General features: G+C 38.9%; 1 protein-coding gene across 1 annotated transcript in view; it reads right to left on the bottom strand.

Moving 5' to 3' along the window:
* Positions 1–14,985, bottom strand: part of ubl3a (ubiquitin-like 3a) — a 77,346-nt gene extending 62,361 nt beyond the window's left edge. Inside the window, exon 1 of the mRNA XM_067985991.1 lies at positions 14,338–14,985. Within this exon, the coding sequence (XP_067842092.1) occupies positions 14,338–14,364 (27 nt within the window). The 5' untranslated portion in view covers positions 14,365–14,985. The remainder of the gene's footprint in view (positions 1–14,337) is intronic.
* Between the last annotated feature and the right edge of the window lie 8,587 nt (positions 14,986–23,572).

Genomic DNA, 23,572 nt, shown 5'->3' with positions numbered 1-23,572 from the left:
ATAAGCATTTCATTAACTGTAAAGCGCTTTGGGACGTCCTGTCTAAAAGGTGCTATATAAAACGCAAGTCCCTCTCTCGGTCTCTCGCCTGCCCTCTATGGGTCTCTCCATCTCTATAGGTATCTATCTATATATATATTTTTACAGATATATATAGTTTTCAATTCTGTGTTACTCATAAAACCTGGACTACTAGTCACTTCAAAATTGCAGCAGATAACCCAAGGCACTTTAAAAAAGTTGAGCATTGCAGTACCTTTTAACAATGAGAGCCTAGACAGACGAAATAAGGCAATAAAGTAACATTCTCTGCTGAAAAGTTATGACAGACCATCCTAAAGATATCGATGTGGGGCTCCGAATGCTATTCCTTAGTTGATTTACCAGGAGTTATCCTTGAGCAGTATGGGAATGACTCCTTCACTGGATAGTTCACAAGAGAATTGCAGGAAATTCATCCCTTAATAATAAAACTTTTACTTTTTATCCACAAGCAATGCTGCAGGAGATCTCCCAGAGTTATTTTTATAATCTGTTTTTCACATCACACAGGTATGGTACTATTCTCTCTGTAGTGACATCATGGAGTCACTACTCAGCAGCGGCTCATTAGTCAAAATTTCATGGACGGTCTGTGAATGCATGGAATGGCTGTGCCACAAGATGCAGCTGGTTTACAGCAAGATTAGCTAGGTTAGAACGGTGAATGTGGGACTGCGGGGCTGTTAGCTCACTTTCCCAAGATCCGGCTGCAACATAAAAGCAGATAGGGATCAAAACTTGTAGCCCAGCTCTTTATTGGATTTCCTGGCCAAGACTGGCAAAGCACAGTTGCCTGGAAAAGATCTAGTGTGAATGTCAAGAATGGCATTTCAACTTAACTCAAATCTCCAATTCAGGAGTCCAACACTCTTGCAAAAATGTAAAAGATTCTCTAGTATCCATGCTTAACAGACAGAATATGAATGTAAACTAGCTCTATTTGGAAATACAATTGGATATTAGGGAATATGTGTTTTAAAACATCAAATTAGATTTCTATTTTACCCACTTGTTTGAGTACAGTTAGTTTTAAAACCTCTTCTATATTTGTACAGCAGGAAGCTGGTGAGATCACAGTTTCATTTAACTCACTTCTGATTACAGGCTACTACACTTGCACTGCAAGAAAACTGGAATACAAAAATTTGATGGGAGTTTTATTTGTATAGTAAGAACATTTCAAACTTCCAAAATGAAGTACATGAGAAACAGATTATTAAAATAATCAAGGGTCCTCCTTACATATAATAAAATACTGTTTTTAAGGCTATGCTCTCAAGTTCCAGTGTGTCTCACTTGCTTGACCTTGGTAGGAAGTTTAAAACATAAGTCTGACAGATGCAGTGTTTTGGCCCATCAACTTTCTACGCATTGCCACACTCCAAAGTGTGCCACTAAATAAAGAGTGCTGGGCCCTGTCCCCCAGCACTAGTGACAAGGATGCACCTGGTTCTCTAGGTTACAGGCTTGCTTCAAGCCCCTGCTCATTGTTTAGCAGGTAGCTGGGCTACAAATTGATCCCTATCCGCTTTTATATTGCAGCCAGTTCTTGGGAAAGTGAGCCAACTGCACAGTTGTCCCATATTCATCTTTCTAACATTCAACTAGTCTTCCTATAAACCAGCTGCATCCTATGGAACAGCCATTTCATGCATGCAGAGGCCATCCATGACATTTTGGCCAGTGAGCAGGTACAGAGTAGTGACACCATGATGTCACTAGAGATAGAATAGTGCCATACCTGTGTGATGTGAAAAACAATCTCCTGCAGCATTGCTTGTGGATAAAAAGTAACCGTTTTATTATTAAAGGATGAATTTCTTGCAATTCTCTTGTGAACTATCACTCAGGTCACTGTTTCTGTCCACACTGTCAAGTTTTAGCATCTATCTTTCTAGCTGTTATAATGCAATCTGGATGTTGGGAGAGCAAGTGACCTAACTCGCCACTCTCCCACATTACATTGCACTATGACAACACCACCAATAAACATTGCTGCCAGCAGAGAAGCAGTAAAAAATGTGTTTTCCTGGATGCCAAGCTAAAAAAATCCAATCGGTTTATTTTAACATGCTTGCTTGTTGCACATTTGCGTTCAGCCATTAAACATAAAAGAAGCTATTTTTCTTCTACTCTTTTGCTTTATTTTTCTTCTATCTATGGCTCTCAATCTTTAATTGTCTTTTTTCCCTCAGGTGTCTCCAATTCTTATCACCATGTCTTGCTCTGTCTCCTCATTTCCATACATGTTCCATTCTCTCTGCACACCGGAACTGATTTACTCAATTTGTAACTGATACGTTTTTTGAACCCTAACCCCAGAGTATATACCAAAATAATGGGTACGTTGGCTGTGGCTTCTGGGAGAGGTCAGGAGAAAAGAAGCTGTCCAGGAGCTGCTGCAACGTATATGAGTGAGAAAAAAATAAGTGGGGCTTGAGCTAGAAAGAGTGTGCGAGGAAATGAGGGGATGAATATTATGGATAGAAGAAAAAGGATCTCCTTGGAGATTATAGGGTAGGCTTATGCCAGGAAAGAACAGGGTTTGGGAAGGAGGTGGCAGCAGCAAGGGGGCTTGTGACTTGGAGGGATTTGCAGAGTGGGGGCGCTGTTGATGGGTGAAGGTCAGATTCAGGAAAATGCACAAAATTCAGAATCTGAATTTTTGGCCAGAAACCACCACATATAAAGATTTGGAGACTTACTGGTTCCCTTTCCCAAACTTAAACCCTTGAACTAAAATACAGTTAAGAGTTCATAGCATTTTGGTCCACTGAAGATTACATTATATCACATTAGAAAAATTAGTTTTCACTACTACTGTAGAATTAGCATCATCAGCCAATGACTTCAGTTTATTGTATTAAATAAGTTTCTTACTTCTGCTTTACACAGAGTTTGTGAAACAACATGCACCTGTTTAGATTTACCAATCTTTGAAAATATAAAATTTAACATGTAGATTAAGCAGAGGATTAGGGACACTGCAGGGCGTTTGGAGGGGATTGGGATAGAATGAAACCTGTCAGCAAAGGGCTGCACAAATAGCAGCTGAGAGTTTGCACTGTCAGAGCAGCCAGGTTTGAAGCAGCATGGGACCAGGGAGAGAGGCAGGGGCAGAGAGCACAACTTATCGGGGAGCACAGTATTGTTGAAATGGTCACCAGAGTGGGGAGGGGTAGAGGCCAGGAAGATAGGTAGATAAAGGTTTGGGGCCATTAGGCAAGGAACATAGTACGGTGCTGGGTAGCACAGCGAAGAGATGGTGAGAGCAGTTGGATGAGCTCTGTGGAAGTGTTAGTAGGACTGAGGCTAGAGAGCAGGTGATCCCATGCTACGGGTGCTACTCAGATGCAGCACTTGGGCCAGGTGAGTTACACGGGCAGGGAGAGGAGCCATAGCATTTTGGACACCAGGCAGTGTTGTTGTGATAGTCAGTTTAAATGGAGCCACCTGCATGCTCCCCTCCAAGTCACACACCATCCCGACTTGGAAATATATCGCTGTTTCTTCATCGTCGCTGGGTCAAAATCCTGGAACTCCCTACCTAACAGCACTGTGGGAGAACCTTCATCACACGGACTGCAGCGGTTCAAGAAGGCAGCTCACCACCACCTTCTCAAGGGCAATTAGGGATTGGTAATAAATGCTGGCCTTGCCAGCGACACCCACATCCCATGAATGAATAAAAGAGAGACGATACCTGTGGCCTTTGGCTGGTTAGGTTTAGATGGGAGCGTATTTTTTTAAAATTCATTTTCACAACGTGGGTATCGCTGGCAAGGTTGGCATTTATTGCCCATCCCTAGTTTTGCTGATTGAAATGGCCTAGCAAGTCACTCAGAGAGCCAACCATGTTGGTGTGGGACTGGAGTCACATAGGCCAGATTGAGTAAGGACAGCAGGTTTTCTTCCCTAAAGGACATTAGTGAACTGGTTGGGTTTTTACAACAATCCGACAGCTACATGGTCATTTTTAACCAATACAAGCTTTTATATCCAGGTTATCTTTTAAACTGAATTCAAATTCTCAAACTGCCATGGTGGGGTTTGAACTCTTGATTATTGGTCCAGGCCTCTGGATTACTAGTCCAGTAATATAACAACTCTACTATAATGCACTTAGGTGAGCCAGAAGAGCAGCCATCATTATTGTGCAACAAAGTTCAGTATGTTCTCATCCCTGTGGAACTCCCACAGATCAATCAGGTTTCAATAACACAACATGGCTTTGGAAAAGCAGCTAGCTGGTCACATACTTCTCAGACCAGATCAGAAGATTGCTTCACACATGATGGCCATGGACCAATCAGGTAACAAGAATGCAATGGTTGCAAAACAAATTTTCAAAAAATATAACTGGAGTTACCATACAGTAGTAAATACACTGCATGGTACAGTACTGAGCTGTACAGATGAGGAAGTCAAGGTTTAAATCTGGGTAGGAGTGAGAGCTTAAAAATTGGATATTGGGAGAGGCTAGGATCAGTTCAGCTGTGATGACTCCCTTGGTTAAGTAGCCTACTAATAGGTTACTGAGGGAAGTATGGGTGGAAATTGCAGAGGTGCTGGCCATAACCTTCCAATCCTCCTTAGATATGGGGGTGGTGCCAGAGGTCTGGAGAATTGCAAATGTTACACCCTTGTTCAAAAAAGGGTGCAAGGATAAACCCAGCAACTACAGGCCAGTCAGTTTAACCTCGGTGGTGGGCAAGCTTTTAGAAACGATAATCAGGGACAAAATTAATAGTCACTTGGACAAGTGTGGATTAATAAAGGAAAGCCAGCACGGATTTGTTAAAGACAAATCGTGTTTAACTAACTTGATTGAATTTTTTGACGAGGTAACAGAGAGGGTTGATGAGTATATGGACTTTCAAAAGGCGTTTGATAAAGTGCCACATAACAGGCTTGTCAGCAAAATTGAAGCCCACAGAATAAAAGGGGCAGTAACAGCATGGATACGAAATTGGCTAAGTGACAGAAAACAGAGTAGTGGTGAAAGATGATTTCCGACTGGAAGAAGGTATACAGTGAAGACCAGGGGTCGATACTAGGACCACTGCTTTTTTTGATATATATTAATGACTTGGACTTGGGTGTACAGGGCACAATTTCAGAATTTGAAGATGACACAAAACTTGGAAGTGTCGCAAATAGTGAGGAGGATAGTAATAGACTTCAAGAGGACATAGACAGGCTGCTGGAATGGGCAGACACATGGCCAATGAAATTTAATGCAGAGAAGTGTGAAGTGCTACATTTTGGCAGGAAGAATGAGGAGAGGCAATATAAACTAAATGGTACAGTTCTAAAGGGGGTGCAGGTACAGAGACATCTGGGAGTATATGTGCACAAATCTTTGAAGGCGGCAGGACAGGTTGAGAAAGCGGTTAAAAAAAGCATACAGGATCCTGGGCTTTATAAATAGAGGTATAGAGTACAAAAGCAAGGAAGTTACGTTGAACCTTTATATATAAAAAAACTAGTTTGGCCACAGCTGGAATATTATGTCCAATTCTAGGCACCACACTTTAGGAAGGATGTTATGGCCTTAGAAAGGTTGCAGAAAAGATTTACTAGAATGGTTCCAGGGATAAGGGACTTCAGTGTGGATGGACTGGAGAAGCTGGGATTGTTCTCCTTAGAGCAGAGCAGGTTAAGAAGAGATTTGATAGAAGTGTTCTAAATCATGAAGGATTTAGATAAAGTAAATAAAGAGAAATTGTTCCCGTTGGCAGAAGGGTCGAGAACCAGAGGACACAAATTTAAGGTGATTGGCAAAAGAACCAAAGGCAACATGAGGAAAAACTTCTTTATGAAGCCAGTAGTTATGATTTGGAAACCATTGCCTGAAAGGGTGGTGGAAGCAGATTCAATCATGGCTTTCATAAAGGAATTGGATAAATACTTGAAGAGAAAAAAAATCTACAGGGCTATGGGGAAGAGCAGGGGAATGAGACGAACTGGATTGCTCTTACAAAGAGCCAGCATGGGCTCAATGGGCCGAATGGCCTCCTTCCGTACTGTAATCATTCTATGGTCCTATGATAACATACACTACCTAAGCTCATGTATGAAGAACGGTTACTTGGATAACTATCTGCAGGTGTTGGCACCAATGGAACTGTACCTAAGCATAAGCCACCTTCAGAATTAAAAAAAACCTCAGATTTAGTTGAAAATAAGTGTCATATATCTACTGCAGTCAGAAAAAAATTCATCATGGTTACAGATAATGAGAAGATGACAGTAATGAAGGCTTCAATAAAGTTGTGCCTGTACATTAAACTATTCAAAATATGCAGCAGGTGGTTGTAGTAAAACATATTTTAAATCCATGTTCTATCAATAAAAGAATGATTTGGCAATTTCTTGTTCAACATCACAAATACATCACTAATATAAATTAAAAGAAACCGAGTTCAGCAAGCCACAACTAACTAGTAACAAATCAGAAACTACCAAAGGCTAAATTGAAAACTTTCAAAATAATGGCAGGAAAGTTTCAGCTATCAATCAGAACAGCTGCACTATGACATTTTTAACTTGTACATTATTAAGCAAAGAACCTCACTGCTGAACATGCCATACATCAACATTATGCAACTCAAATTCAAGGTCGACTATCCATCTCTCTGTGCTGGCATCTGTGCCATAGGTGAAAGGGAGGTGACATCACTGCTAAAATTGTGCAGCAGCAGTTGGGAGTCTGGGAGCAGGTTTTCCACCTTCCAACAGTTGCAGCTGTGTGGCTCAAGACGACTACCACTGTTAGAAATTAGAAAGTTTTTGTAATTCTACCCCCATCCACAAAGAAATGAGATGAACAAGAAAATAATCATAACTTGGGCAAGCTTACCGAACAGCTTAACAAATGAAACAATAATAAGCAAGATTCTGCAGAGCTCCCCATCTTCCTGACCTACCAACTGATGTTTGTGCCACTAGAATTCCAGTAAACCCGCCAACACTTAGTTGGGACACAGGAGGCTCACATGATCCTCGAAGAAGTTGTAACAAGGCCACCTTTAACCGAAGCCATTGCTTAGTTTTTGTACAAATACTAATGATCGACAGGATTCAGAAACAAAAGTCCTCCAGTCACATTTTAAATGATCTCCAAACAATGTGCATTTCAATTTTTAAGTCAGAAGTGACCTGCAGTAAGGTGAAGATTCCAAAACTAAAACATTTTAATACTAACATCTGCACTAACTTCACTGGATAAAGCAACCCTATAAGGCATTTCATGCTGCAAGATCATTTCACTGCTTTTATACCATAACAGCAAAGTACAGTCAGTTCCCATTAAATAAATAACCTATCTACTATATTTTATTCACCAACAGAATTCACAAATATTTTGCACTAAATCTTCCATACTCAATTCTAATGAGATTTTTTTTCAAACAAATGATTTCATAATAACACTCTTTGCTGATAGATTACTGTGTTTTGGTAGAATAAGCTCATACAGCACATCATATAGATGGTGATGGTGAGCAACTCATCTATAAATATGGTATTGTGTGCAATCCAGGCACAGATGTAAGCCCACAACAAGAAGTTGCAGCTAAAATTGTTCGAGTTTAATTTGTGTAATATACAAAATAAATAGTTTGTGTTCAATTTCTATTCTCTTACTCATTTACCAAACTGAATTAACTGAATTGTTCTGAAAACACAAATCATATTAATTAGGAACAAAAGCTCAAAGCTTTTCACTCCTATTGACAGTCTAATACGTCTTGGCACAAAGGGACAGGATACAAACTGGCCCATAGTATCCCAATTTCAGCTGGATCCCTGGAGATGGAAGGAAGAGTTGTGTGTATTGTCCCAGTGACCTGTTATAAGCTAGCATAATTAGAGGCCTGCAAGCAGTTCAGCTTCCGCCTCTCCAGGGATAACTAGGAGTAAAAATAAAGTTGGATATACTCTACTACTTTTTCTTATACATCCACCTGAGCTCACTAGGGCTGCAAATTTGATTCAGCTTTTGGAGAGAAACACTTTTGCTAGATTAGCTTAGTCAGTTCTTAATCACACCCCTAGGTGGGCACAGCAGTCCAGTAGAAGCAAAAACTGATTGGACCACAAAGTAACATGGACAGAAGTTCACAATCTACAGTCTTTTTTAAAACTCAGCAAAACATTCAATTAAGCAGCTTTAACAACAGAAAATATCATGTACATCACTCCTTTTGGCTGTGCGTTATTTTGCCATAACTACTAACAGTGGAATGGAGTTGGCTTCAGTTTCAGTAATTACTTTAAATACTGACAGATGCCTGAGAATGTATTACAAGGCTTATAAATGCTACATAATGGAGCAACCACATTGGCTTCCTGATCTTAAATCAAAATATTGGAAACTGGAGCAGAGTGGGGACAAAATGCTTCTTGTAATAAGGAAAAATTGCAGGGTTATTCATCCTAGGCCTCTCTTGCTAAAGACTAAATTTCATTCGCCTGTCTACACTGGCCTCCACCAGCTCTAAATCTCACAAAGCTATGCCATCAAAACAAATTCCTCCATTGCCAAGTTCCACCCCATCCTTGCAACCTCCTCCAGCCCCAAGTTCCATTTCATACTCTTCCAACTCTAGCCTACTGTGCATCCCACCTCCTTCTGCTCTACCATCGATGGCACAGCCTTCAACTATCACACCCCTGCACTTTAAACTTCTCTTCCTAAAGGCCCATTCAAAACATCTCTCTGAGCAAACCTCCTAACTCAGTGCCCTGACCTCCCCTTATTCGAAGTACTTTGGGATGTTTTGCTACATTAAAGTGAACTATGCAAGTGCAAATTGCTGTTATGGATGAATCAAACAAGGAAATTGGCAAAAGGCTCAAAGCAGACTGCCTGTCTGAAAGAGGAAGCAGTGAGAAAGGAAAAATACACACTAGTGTAAAATATTTCAAGACACTGTCAATATTGTGTGTTTTTTGGGGCGACAAGGTAGGAGTTGACTGGAGTCTCAATCAATTATATGAAAGAAGTGCATGGATGTATGGATGTCCGTAAACATATGTTTAGTACCCAAAACTACATTGAAAGGCTACCACAAGGTTATATATTTAGTCCAGTACTGATATTAAAGTTAAAACTAAAAACATGGTGCTGCAACAGAACAAACGCTTACACATGTCAGCTGTGATGAACCCCAATCACTTAAAAAATTAAATGCAGTGTTGCTTTGTTCAAATAGTTGAACATCTACATTATGTGTACACAGGCACATCATAACCCAGTAAAAAATAGTGCACTGTTTTCCTCAAACACCTTTTCCTGTTAAGTAACAAAACCAACCATTTAATTTCCTAGTGAAACCTGCTAACCCAGTGGAAGAATCTAGTTTAAAAATTACAAAAACATCTTGATTGAATGTTAGTAGTAAGGAAAATTTGCCAAGTAACCAGAAACAGTGAAAGAAAGGGAAGAAAACTGTTTGCATCATAAAAACACTTCAAAATATAATCAAGGCTGTAACATAAAAAACTTTGTTTGTATCTCCCTAAAACATTTGAAAGGGCTTCACAATGCATTCATTCTGAAGTACAGTGACTTCTGTCGGGAAACACAGCAATTTTATGCACAGGACAATCCCATAATCTGCTTTTAGTTGTTTTGACTGAGGGAGAAATGTTGGTCAGCACAATAGGAAAACTCCTTGTGCAATAACACCATGACTTCTTTAATATTCACCTGAACTGGGCGAGAGGTTTGGTTTAATCTCTCACCTATAGGTCGGCAATTCCACCAATATCCCCCTCCCTCAGTGCTGCACTTGAACATTGCTTAGATTATAAATTCAGTCTCTTAGTACGGGGCACAAAGTGGCACATAATCCCCAATGGTAGGAGCAAGATTAGGGACATTAATATGTTGTTCTACTATGCCACCCAGGTAGGTTCTGGATTTATAATACACTCCCAGTCCATTTGTTAAATATCAATTATATAGAAGACATCTCTTATCCACTGTTAGTACTGGTAACAAAATAAAGGAAACACAAATAGGATGAGATGCACAACATAGTCTCAAAATAAGGGGTCGGCCATTTAAGACCGAGATGAGGAAAACTTTCTTCATTCAGAGGGCTGTGAATCTTTGGAATTCTCTACCCCAGAGGGCTGTGGATGCTCAGTCATTGAGTATATTCAAGACTGAGATCAACAGATTTTTTTGGACATCAAGGGAATCAAGGGATATGGGGATCGGGCGGAAAAGTAGAGTTGAGGCTGAAGATCAGCCATAATCTTATTGAATGGCGGAACAGGCTTGAGAGGCCGAATGGCCTAGTCCTGTTCCTATTTCTTATGTTCCTATGTAACAATATTTCCAATCTTTAACAACTGGTTAACACTGCTTTACGATTAAAAGCAATCAGCTAATCATCTTATGCAGTCACACACTTAGTACAGTTGTTACAAATTCAATCCCCATAACTCTCCCTCCCCTCCACCTCCCCTTCCCCTTCCCTCATTTAAACTCTGTTCTATGAGAATGTTGTCACAGTTGCTATAGAGAACCAAACATTGGAATGTATTTTTACTAATTGGCTGGGCAAGTGATATATATTTGCTTAAAAAATGCTAAAAACTAATTTATTCAAATGATCATTGATGATGAACTGTGTTCACCAAAGCAGTTTCATACCGAATAACAGTCAACTCAGAACACTTGATTTGCAAAGGTAAGTAGGGAGGGAGAAAATATTTACACTTTTCCCCCTTCCCCACCTAATTAAGTGAATAATTGTTTAAAAGACCGGATACCTTATAAAATGAATTTAAATTTTACCTTTACTGCCAACCCTTTTTAAAAGGCTGCCATTTCAGATCTCAAACTCAGCAGGCAGCCACTCAGCTGACAATAAGCAGCTCCATAGGATACAATGTAGATTTCTAGTCATGTACATAACCATAACGAATTAAACTACTAATCTAACTGCAGCCCACCTATTCAAATTAATCCTGTTACTGATTTTCAAACTCGACAAATGGGATACGAGGCAGCATCCAAAAATGAGTATCTGGAAAACATTAAGGAAGAGAGACTATTTTTTGGATCAAAGAGTTCTATCAAACAAAGAGATCTTTCAGTTTAACACTTTCTTCTTTCTCCTCTCCCCCATCTTTATAACAAAAACTGAAATAAATATTTTCCATTTACTACTGAATTCTTCCATTTACTACTGAAGCAATGTCAGCTTAGCCTTATCCTTATACGAGAGACAGCAAGTCCTCCAATGACCAGCGCTATAAGGGGGCCCCAAAGATCAATAATTAGGACTGACCTGGAGACAAAATATTAGTATTAGCTAAGTACACAGCAAAACTTGACTCTGATTCTCTAGTCTTAATTAAGATAGGATCTTTACAGCCAACAGAAAGAGACTTTAATCCCTTTTGTACACGCTGCATTCAACCTCAGTTCCTAAAGTTAAAAGAACAATGTTCTAATTCACACCAAGTTCTCTGTTGCTGCCTTGTTGAAATATGTTTTGGTGTTGACAAATTTTTCTTTTTCCCCCCCCCGCAACCGTCCCAAAAAATAATAAAAGATTATATCTGAGTAAATCAAAAAGTTTTGAAATACTGAGTGATAAATTTGCATATTGAAAATAATTGCTTGTTCCAACCCCATATTTAAGTCCCAAAACTCAAGCACAAATTGTATTTTCATAAATATTAGATTGTACTACCTTTACAGTTCAATTCCTAGTTTAAAAGTTCTTTACCACTGTAACAGATTGATTGTTCTTTTGTGGCAGGTCTCTTGGGAAATAGTTACAAACAGGAGCTTGAAAAATCTGCAGTGACTTTAATGTGCACCTTGCTGCTATAGAAACCACCCTACAATGTAAAGAGGCCAGTTTCTACATCCATGAGAGCAACAGACAGTATTGTAGAAATAGTAGGTGTCAGTCTTGGGACAGTGTAGCACTCTAACCTGATTCAGAAGGCCATGAGTTCAAGTCTCACTCCAGAGACTTTAGCGCATAATCCAGGCGCATACTCCAGTTCAATACTGAGGGAGTGCTCCACCACTGGGAGGTGCCGACTTTTGGATGAGATGTTAAACCGAGGTCCTGTCTGCCCTCTCAAGTGGACTTGAAAGATCCCATAGTATTATTTCGAAGAGCGGAGAGGGGGTTCTCCCCGTTGTCCTGACCAATATTTATCCCTCAACTAACATCACTAAAACAAATTATCGTGTCATTATCTCATTGTTGTTTGTGGGACCTTGCTGTATGCAAATTGGCTACAGCATTTCCTACATTACAACAATGACTACACTTCAAAAAGTACTTCATTGGCTATAAAGTACTTTGGGACATCCTGAGGTAGTGAAAGGTGCTATTTAAATGCAAGTTCTTTATTTTCTACAGGAAATATAAATGCAGCATTCGTGATTGTTTCTTATATCTATTTACAAATTGTACACAATCCCTTCAAAAATTTAACACTTTTAATTCATTACCATCTTCAGCCACTTTTGCTTATGAATGCCACAAACTGTTAATTTTCTGACAGCAGGAAAAGGTCAAATCATTTGTAATGAGAATGACTAAACCATGAAATGCCTCCATACTAAGGTAATGTGCAACTTATTCACTTATATGTCAATGAAAGTACCCGGTTGTTCTACAGAGCACACTTTTGTGTTCGGAGTTTGCAGTAACTTAAAGGCGCAATCTTTGTGAAAAATTGTAAGCTTACAGTGCAGAGTTAATCACACCCAAGTACAACACGGCTCAGCACAAATTACATGCAATATTGTTACAAAAGCGCTAGCCTACGTTTCTCATTCTTCTTTCCAGACAAAGTCGTACCAAGCATTTATTCACGAAGACAGTAACCCTTTGCCAAACTATTACTTTGCTTGAGTTTCTTCTTTCAGATATGTGCATTGCTCACTAGATCTTTCTCTATCTGCATCACTCAAGTAACTTGTCAGTTTGAAAGGTTACTATTCTGTTGCTATTTCTATTGTGAATGCAACTAAGTGTTCCAGTAAATATGAACACTGTCACACGAGTCAGTGAGATTTTGTACTTGGTATTCATTCCTGTTAGTGCAGTGCTATGGATTAATAGCACATTGATAGATTTGTTTAGATTAGATAGCCATAAAGAACACTATACAGCAAAGGAAGAGGCATGGGGAAGGAGTCACCAGTTAACAAAATGAATGGAATAAATATAACAATGAATGAAAAATGTTGCAGTTATTTATTGCAATCACCTATAGTACTTGTGGTTACTGTTTTAAAAAATATATTGGAGGTTTATAGTTCTATATTCTTATTTCACTCCCTGAAACCAAATATCAAAAGAAGCCAATTGAGACTGCTTCAGAACATGTCTGCAGTTACAGATAATCATATTATTCAGAAATTACACTCTCAGCAATGATCTGTTCCTCTCTAGCAGTGCCAAACATTGAAGGGGATCAACCACTCAGTGACCAAAATATTGCTTCAGCATAAAAGGAACTCCACATTTTATAATGTTCATCTTTTAACCAGTGGGTTATCATTATTGTATGGACAACTGGAATTTTAACATGTTACAAGTAGATATAAACATGCTGTTCATATTTATTTATGGTTGAAAAAATTAGACTGTGAACTTATGGATCAAAAGGTGAGAAGCTTGGATAAACCGATTCTGTTACATTTTACTTAAATACTGGCTTAACCAAACATACATAGCTGGAACCACCCCGATTCCACACATACTTAAAATCTATTATTAATGTATTCATAATGCTCAATAAATTTCGGGACAACACATCTCATCAAAACCCCACTGACTATTATTCGACACCGTCAAAAACACACCAAATAACATTTTGCATCAAACAAATAACTGTAACCTCGTACCCCCCTGGTTACTGTTAGTTTAGTCTCCAGTTCAAGTACGATCGGTCGCAGGAGCTTTTGAAACAAGAACGCCCCTAGATAAACATAATTCTTTAAAATAAATATATACAGTGAACTTTGATTAAATTAGCTCTATTACCAGTTGAAAAATAACGATGATTGTACCTGAAGCTGCAAATAGAGTTTCTTTTTTATAAAGTTCAGTTAAACCTTTCCCATGTTCCCACTTTGTAACGAAGACATTTACTGGACATCTTTAAGACCACCATTTAGTAACTGCGTCTATGTTTAGTATTACCTCCACTATTGAGGGGGTGGGATCTAAAAGTTCGGTTAATGCACTACCAGTGAGGCTGACTGTAGAGGAATATATAACCTGTGTAATGTTTTCTTACCATGTCCGCCGGTATACAGCTTGACATCTTTAATTGTATCCGTCTATCAATTAAACTACTCCCAATGTTATCCGCAGATTGCTCAGCTCAGTCTCCCAACTCCTTCAAAACAACGGGGCGGAATTGAATCCAGAAAAGAAGGAAAAATAAACAAATAGAAATTCAGAACCAACCACACGAGTTCCGTCTTCAAACAAACACAAACCCTCCTGAATTTTGGCAGTTCGATTCGGTTTAGCTCACAGCATAAGGCAAGATAATGTCAATTTTTTTTTTGCCCGTCGACAGTCTCTGAAAAGCCGGGTGAGGAAAAGGCGAGCGATGCCCGCTAGGAGAAGCGGATAATCGACGTTAAGTTCAAAAATGTGCTAATTGTCTCATTTGCAGGCGGACCCGACGGCTGAGCACAAACTTGCTTCCACCGTAAGTTAAGGAGGGGGTGAGAAGATTGAGAAGAAATATCCTTGAAAACAAACAGCGCACAACCACTACTTTAAATACTGTTAGAATCAGAAACTCTACGTTGTCCCTTTCATATTCTGGAAAGACAGCTTCCTAAATTCTCATTCTGTTTCTCTTCAGGACGATCCCAGTCCAGCCGCTCGTCCTGTCATTTTTTTTCTCAAACAAATATGGCGCATGGGGAGAAGGCTAATCGCAGAGCGACAGGGCGCTGCGTCGTTTCCGGTCTGGCCCGCACAAGGGCATGTTGGGAATTGTAGTGTATGAGTTGGATGGATGCCGTTGCGTCACGCACAATGTACCGAAGATATGACTATAACTCCCACAAGGGAATGCGAACACCATGCCGCATTCAGAACGCATTGGAGCTGGGCTCCATACGTCACCCACACGTTGGCTAGTATTGTGGGCATGTGAGTGGGCATTTAAAGGAGAAGGATTATTGGAAGCAATGTTTCAGAATATTGACACTAATTTTCATAGCATTAATATATACGGGATACTTTCCTTTATTAGCTGAGGCATAGAATATAATATAATATCATAGAATATAAGAGCAGGGAGGTTATGCTGGAACTGTATAAAACACTGGTTAGGCCACAGCTTGAGTACTGTGTACAGTTCTGGTCACCATATTACAGGAAGGATGTAATTGCGCTAGAGAGGGTACAGAGGAGATTTACGAGCATGTTGCCAGGACTGGAGAATTTTAGCTATGGGGAAAGATTGGATAGGCTGGGGTTGTTCTCTTTGGAAAAGAGGAGGCTGAGGGGTGGTTTAATTGAGGTGTACAAAATTATGAGGGGTCTAGATAGTGTGGATAGGAAGGACCTGTTCCCCTTAGTAAAGAGGTCAATAACCAGGAGGCATAGATTTAAAGTGATTGGTAGAAGGATTAGAGGGGAGCTGAGGAAATTTTTTTTCACCTAGAGGGTGGTGGGGTCTGGAACTCACTACCTGAAAGGGTGGTAGAGGCAGAAACCCTCAACATATTTAAAAATTACCTGGATGTGCACCTGAATTGCCGGAAAGTGGGATTAGGCTGGGTGGCTCATTTTCGGCTGGTGAGGACACGAAAGGCAGGATGGTCTCCTTCTGTGCCGTAAATTTTCTGATTCTATGATAAAGATGATGATGTTAGTGCTAAGAAACACCACTTTTTCACTTTGTTGCACCTAGTGTTACCACCATCAAACATTCCAGGTTGGCATACAAGACCAGCTGCTGAGTAATGCCACCTTTATTCTACAGGTATTAGTTACACACCAGTACCTGTTCTAAGCAAACAGCTTAGTAAGCCAACGGCTTAGTTGTACTGCCAGCTCCTTACTATTCTTTAATTAAATGAAACCAAATAAATGTGCACGGTAATTTAACATGCGCTCAGTACTGTGTTAACCACCATCCAAAAATTCTGCTAAAAATTTAAATGTTAGTGGCGAGCTGGCTATCTCTGCGAATATTATAACTTCAAAGTAACCCAACAGACTACCTGGAAACATTTTAAAATTTAAAATTAAATATTTTGGCTTTGTACAAGCTGCAGTTGATGTGGTCGTTCATTTTCACTGAATAGTTCCGTTTCACTAAAATGTGGTCTCTGTGTGATTTGTCACCATTTTATGCTCATTGCATAACTTGCATAATGTAAATCATGTTTATATGGATGGCTCAGGTAGCTAATTTCTACTCATTGGAATAGTAAATTTGAATAGTTTCAACTAACATCCAATTGGATATCTTTACTGCTGGCAGTAAGTTAAGATACTGTAGATCACTATAATCAGGGATAATGATAACTACATGTGATTATTCCCAGAGAACTGTTCAAAGTGCCTTTCTGTCTGACAGTTTTAATATAGGCCTTACTAATCTCTACTTTCCTATTTTTTTCTTGTTCTAGAATAATATATTTCAGCCGAGTATATCTGAGTACTGTGTTTTCAAAAACCAATATGTTTTGATATCCCTACAAAAGAAAGAAAGCAAACATTTATATAATACCGTATTATTTCCTCAGCACTTCACAACACATTACTTTTGAGTGCAGACTTTTTTGTTATGTAGGCAGACAATTGTGCAGAGTAAGGTCCCACAAACAGCAGATGAGATGATTAGTTAATCTGTTTTTTTGGTGTGGAGATGCCGGTGATGGACTGGGGTTGACAATTGTAAACAATTTTACAACACCAAGTTATAGTCCAACAATTTTATTTTTAATTCCACAAGCTTTCGGAGGCTTCCTCCTTCCTCAGGTCCACACCACCTGAGGAAGGAGGTAGCCTCCGAAAGCTTGTGGAATTAAAAATAAAATTGTTAGACTATAACTTGGTGTTGTAAAATTGTTTACAATTGTTTTTTTGGTGATATTGGTTGGGGGAGGAATTTTATACCAGGACAGCAGGAGAATTTTCTGCTCTTCTTTGAATAGTGCCATGGTGGCATTTATGAATAGCGGAATAAGTAGACAGTTTAATGTCTCATTCAAAAGGCAGCACCTCTAACAACTCAGTACTCCTTCAGTAATGCACTGGAGTGCTAACCTAGTTTATGTGCTTAAGTCTTGGATTGATATTTGAATCCATGACCTTCTGTCCCAGAGGTGAAGATGCTACCAACTGGGCCAAGTTGCTGAATTTGCTTACAGTTGCCATCTATTTGAGAAACAGTGGGTGTTAGCCATTTATCTTTTCCTTTGTTTGCTTTCTGTTCTGCAAAGAATATTCATCACTTGGTTACTTTCATCCTAATGGTTACTAATGGTCTTATGTCATTAACATCATACATTCTGATCAATATTTCCTTATATTACTTTCATCTTTGAGATTGTTCATTTTGCTTCTCTTTACCATATTGTTTGCTCCCTTCGGTTGACAGCTTGTACATTTGGACATCCTCCAATTTGGTTTATGGGATACTCTTATTCCTGGTAGATCAATGTCATGAATTTTGAATTTTCCTTTGTTCCATTTTAATTAAGGAAGTAAACCTTTGAGCCTAATTGGTTTGCTGATTTAAATTGTCATGCTAAATCGGTATAAATATTAGGGGTTTCCTGTAATCTGAACAAGTATTTGTGTGTTCATTTTGATGCCTGATAACACCTTGGCTAACAAGCCCATTTGTCTGGAAACTTGTGAACCGAGTGAAGATTCGCAGACACAAATGTTGGTTCCATACTCAAACAAGGTATTTCAGTTTCATTCTGCAGTGGTTTTGGTGCAGTAAAAGAAGAAAATCTGAGCGAATGAGCACCAGTTCTACTGCACTACATTGTTATGATAAATGCAAAGTGGTGTTTTAAACAGTAGCTTGCATTGTAACTGACACCAGAAACATTTCAGCCTTGACAGAGCTGCCGTGAAAATCAATTGGCACTTTTCATAAAGGGATCCTCCAGACCATGTGTCAATCAAGTTTCACTGCACCTCTGTCAGAACTGGTACTGTCAGTGTCAGCCACAATGCAAGCTGCTGCTTCAATACTGATACGTTATTCCATTTAAACAAAGGGTTGGTGTGAATATTGTGCTTATTAAAGTGAAGAGTCACATGCTGAGGAATGGAACATTTTCTAAATTTTGCACCTGAAGTGAATGTAAAGCGTTCCCATGTTAGGCATGATACAGGGTGAAGCTTCCTTAAGACTACCCAAAAATTTATTTCAAATCTCTAACCTCGGAAGAATACTTCCTCACTGTACCAGCATGACATTTACATTTCCTATACCAGTCATCTATTTGGCCTTCAAGCACTGGAGAACCAATGTGATGTGACACTAGCCATGGGATGTTTTCTGTCCAAAAAGCAAAACACACAGTTTCAGTAACTGGTGGGATATTGCTGGTGGGATTAGGCCCCTATTTGTGTTCTCAAGCTTTCACAAGTATGTATGATCTCAATCTATAGCTTTGAATTTCTTCTATCAAATTATCAAGAGGTGAGAGTGAGATAGCCAACTTCATTCTAATTAATTATGGACAATTTTGTGGATTTGTGAGCATTAGAAATTGGCTAAAACTCCCCAAATTAGTTTCATTTATGGCTCTTAAAATTGCTGGAGAGAAAGAAGGAAGGAAAGAAGAAAAGGACTTGCATTTATATACCGCCTTTGACAACCTCAGGACATCCCAAAGCAGTTTACAGCCAGCACAGTACTTTTTAAATTTAGGGAAACGTGGCAGCTAATTTTCACACAAGGTCCCACAAAAAGCAATGACCAAGTAATCTGTTTTTTGGTGGTGTTTGTTGAGGAACAAATGGCCAGGACATTGGGAGAATTCTTCTGCTCTTCTTCAAATGGTGCCATGGGATCTTTTACGTCCACTTGAGAGGACAGATGGGGCCTCGGTTTAACGTCTCATCTGAAAGACAGCACCTCCAACAGTGCAGCACTCCCTCACTGAAATGTCAAAGAGCACATGGATTTCTATTGCGTAATTATTTTCAGGTTTTCACTGGTTTAATTTATAAATTTGCTCACACTTTCGCTTCAATACAATAATGAGTCACCATTTTCACCCATCTCTCAAAGATTCCTCGACCAGGAATATTATTGTATTGACTGTCTTGTCTGTTAGGTGTTTAATTTTACCAGGTTCTTGGCAGGGGCTATGTTACTATTTCCATCAAAGTGAATCAGTGGGTAGAACTGGAGCTCCTTTAACATCCTGGAGAGCACTACTGCTATAGAATCATACATCTGCCACTGTTGTCTCAGGTTTGCACGCACCATTGTTTTGCACATTTGTTGCTCCACATTATCCTAGACACTTCTGTTGCCTTTTGCTGCTTTTGTAGGACTCTTCAGAGTTTATAGTTTTGTTTTGTGTAATTACCTTGTTGTTTGGTTTACACTGGCACATTCTGCATATTCTGGTTTGTCTCTTTTTACTGTTTGTAGAGGCTGACCGTCTAACTTATGAGCACTCATTTTTCAAGTTTTGTCAGTGCTGTGCAGGCATGATCTCCATATATTTAAAATTCACTTTAATTTCACTCCTTTCTCTACATCTTTCTGGCCAATGAGAGAGTGGACAGGCAACCTGTTTTTGAACTAGCCACCACAGCAGAGTGGCTTCGTTGTGACTTAACAGCAAATTTTCCCTCCTTAAGCACCAGTTTTCTGCTTGGATCTTCCTCCTAACACCACAACTGACATTAGGAAATCATCAAGATGGGAATACTGGGTAGAATCCTTGTCCTACTACTCCATTGCACGATGTGTTGAAATATCCATGTAATGCATCACTATGTAGTCCAGAGACTATCCAGTGTCACTGACACACTTAAACATATCTCTTATAATGTTTATACATAATTACTGGGCTAAGGCCCTTATTTTTGTTATTCTGAACTATATATATTACGTGAAGACATTTTTCAAGTATATCTGGTGCAGTATTCATTTTGCCTAAACCTCCACTGACACATTGATCTCTTATGTCAAAATGTCAAGAACCAAAGAATCGTAACATCATATTTTTTTTAATATTCCTCGAATTTGCCTCTTCAAATTGGAAGTTAAGCATCACGTGAATATATGTATTTTCCAGTTAGGATGATACTCAAACTTAAAAAATCTGTATTTAACTGGGCTTTACCATTGTGTGAAAGAGAAGTGAAAAACATATAAATTAATAGGAAAATTATTTTCTTCTCATATGCCGTGTTTAAATTGTTCAAGTTTAGTTCTAAAAACAAATATTTTTTCTCTAAAAATGAGTATTTATTTGCACAATTTTAAAGTGTAATTTGCTCCTATCTTTTTAGGTATCAATTTGCTACACAGATTTCTCGGCAGACAACCTGTTCACATGCCTTTACCTATGGCACTTGAGCGGATGGCTAAGTATTTCATAAGGGCAACCCGGGACGGCATGGCCTCCAATTTTCACTCTGTCATCTCGGGGGTTTTATCTGTTCCTACTTCTGACAGTGTGATCTCATGTTCTATCCCTGTTCCAGCATATAATTTATACTGTTCTAATTTATTGCGTTATTCTAATTGAAACATGTGGTAGTGATATAAATTTGTTCTTGTCAGGTCACTTGTTGGATAGTTGTTTCACTCCAGTGCTATTCTGTAGTATGTTTAGAAAGTTACCTTTTTAAGGTTAATCTTTCAGTACATGGTTCCATCATCTAATCACAGGGCCCAGATATAGCAGCTCCTAATCTCAGAAATCCGTATAATGCCATCTCAACTCCAGATCCAGATGTAGTAGCTTTTTGTCTCAAAGTCCAGATGTAGCAGCTCCTGATCTTGGAGTCCTTGTGGAATGTTATCTTTTCTTGCAATTGGCCAGGACAGGTATGATTAATTGATCCATAAATTAAATATAGTTGCATTTTTATTATTTTGAGTCTTGAAAGATTCTAAATCTTCAAAAGAAAATTGATTCTTTTTCTTTGTTTCTTTGTTCAGGAGTTCATACCAACACATTTTTATCTTCATTTGCTAAATGCTATAAGTAAGTTAGCTTATTGTTTCTTTCAATCTATGTTAAATTATGTCAAGTCCACCATGGTAATAAACTATGTTCACTTACAACCTATTAAATGGAACATTTCATCAGGATAATGGATAGTGGCATCTAGATAAAAGCAGACTGAGTAGGACTGGAGGTGTTTTGGGGACAACAAGATTGAGCATGATGATAGAACAAGGAAACTGAGAAGATTTGCAGCGACTACGTGTAAAAAGAGACTGAACAGAACTACGCCACGTGTTGGCACGATTTTGAGAAATGTCATCACCAACACTAATTATTGTTTAATTTGTGTAAATCTATAATTTTCTTCATTAAAGCATTGCAAACACTTTTACAGCAAATAGCACTGTTGCAAACAGTAAAACAGTTTTCAATAGAACAAATACTTTCTCTCATGGCATTTAATGAAACAGCTACCAGCCAAGACTGCAAGGAAAATCTCGAACAGACTTGGCACCAAATGGCTTACACTGCAATTTTGATTATGGCCTGTTTATGATTTTTAATGGTGATTTCAAGATGATCAGTTAGGTTGTTTTAAACAATAATCTCCTCACTTTCTCTTTTATGCCCTTTTTCATCCCTACAATGGAATTACCCCTTGATGAATTTACAAACAATAAGATAAAATAATTTTAAACTAAGAAACTTCAAAATTTCTGGTCACAAGAATGCTCCATTGTCCTCTTCTAATGTTAATGAATTGGTCAGAGGCTTTATATAAAAATAACATTCCTGGCTTGGTGGATTGTATATTATTACTATTGCTTTAAAAATGTTCTGGGATCATTGCAACCTGTCTAACTACTACATAGATAATCATCATTCCTTGATTAAGGGTGTAAAGAAGCATGGAATAAAAGATTCAACCGTCATAACTTAAAGCTTCTATATTATTTCTTTATTGATATGTCACTATAAAAACATACACTCTAGGAGACGTGACATAGGTAAATGCCTGATATGGTACAGACTGGCAATCCAGGTTTCCCTGACTGTGGTGAGATGGAGCAGGAGTGGAGCACCACAAATTATGTCAGTGCCCTTGGACTAGGAAGGAGAAAAGTCAGTCAGGGTTCTCTCTCCATAACAATTACTTACATTTTTATGATGCTCCTCATGTACAGAAAGGCACTCCAAGCATTTTGCAAGAATGGAGGAAACAAGTGGATACTTGATCGCTATCCAGTGGTCCGGTAATGAAAGGTCAGGATTGGTATCGGCCGTGATGCCCCCACAATCTAATAGTTCACCTAAGCTCACTGTCTAAGTTCACTCCTGAACTTGGATGAGGTACTAATTGATACTCTTGGAACTGTACAAGTCATTAACTCATGAATAGAGTGGGAAAAATAAACTGTTCTAACAAAACTATAATTATAAATTCCCCTTTACTAGTAATCTAGTTTAGGAGATGTTGTAGTGATGATCTGAATCAATGTCCAGGTAACCTATGTGCCATTTAAAAGAAATAATGCCAAGCATCATTTCTTGGTACAATATTCTCAACCCAATATTCTGGGAGATTTTAGGGAGTAGGGCGGACATTTGTATACTGTTGCAGAAACTTTGGGAACTTTTAAAGCAGATGAAGCATTTAAGCTCTAAATCAAGGGTCTGAGGCCATGCAATTAATATCAAAATTTTTATATGCCACTCCCTCCACCTTCAAAGTGAATTTATTTGTCTCTAAAATCGAGACTATCTGTGTAACTGCTTCAGCCGTCACCTACAATTCCTCTACCCATCTGACTACCCCTCAGCCCCCCACTCATCTTAGTCCTGACTCCTTGTCACTGCAGCATCTGACTATCTGCTCCCTTGAAACTTGCTTCTCTATGAGACTTGCTCCCTTGATCTCCTATCCTTCAAGTTCCTGATCACTTAACGACCTTTCCTAATTCCTAACCTGTCAACATGCTGTAGACGCTGCCTTTGCTCAGGCACTGTTCCTGTTATGCTATGGTTGCTGTTTCCTAGATTTTCCACGAGCCTTGCCCCATTTCATTTTCTAGAACCAAACACACAGTGCTGCTGCAGTCATTTCCTCCTCTGAACTTTCTTGCCTTGTTCCACCTAAGCTCCAAAATTGTCATTTACCATTTTCGTATGCACCAACATCACTTTTTTTTTATCTCCCTGCATCTCTTTTTGTTGAATTTAAGACTCATTCCACTGACTCCTACTTTGCCTCATTCTTTCCCAGGACCTGAAAACTATGGAATTGTTTATATTGAACACAAGAATTTTCTGCTAGGATTATCCTTGGGGGTTCTCCTG

This window comes from Heptranchias perlo, chromosome 6 (genome assembly GCF_035084215.1).
Source record: "Heptranchias perlo isolate sHepPer1 chromosome 6, sHepPer1.hap1, whole genome shotgun sequence".
NCBI lineage: Eukaryota > Metazoa > Chordata > Chondrichthyes > Hexanchiformes > Hexanchidae > Heptranchias > Heptranchias perlo.
The sequence above is the reverse complement of the archived record's forward strand: the minus strand, read 5'-3'. Positions and strand labels throughout refer to the sequence as shown.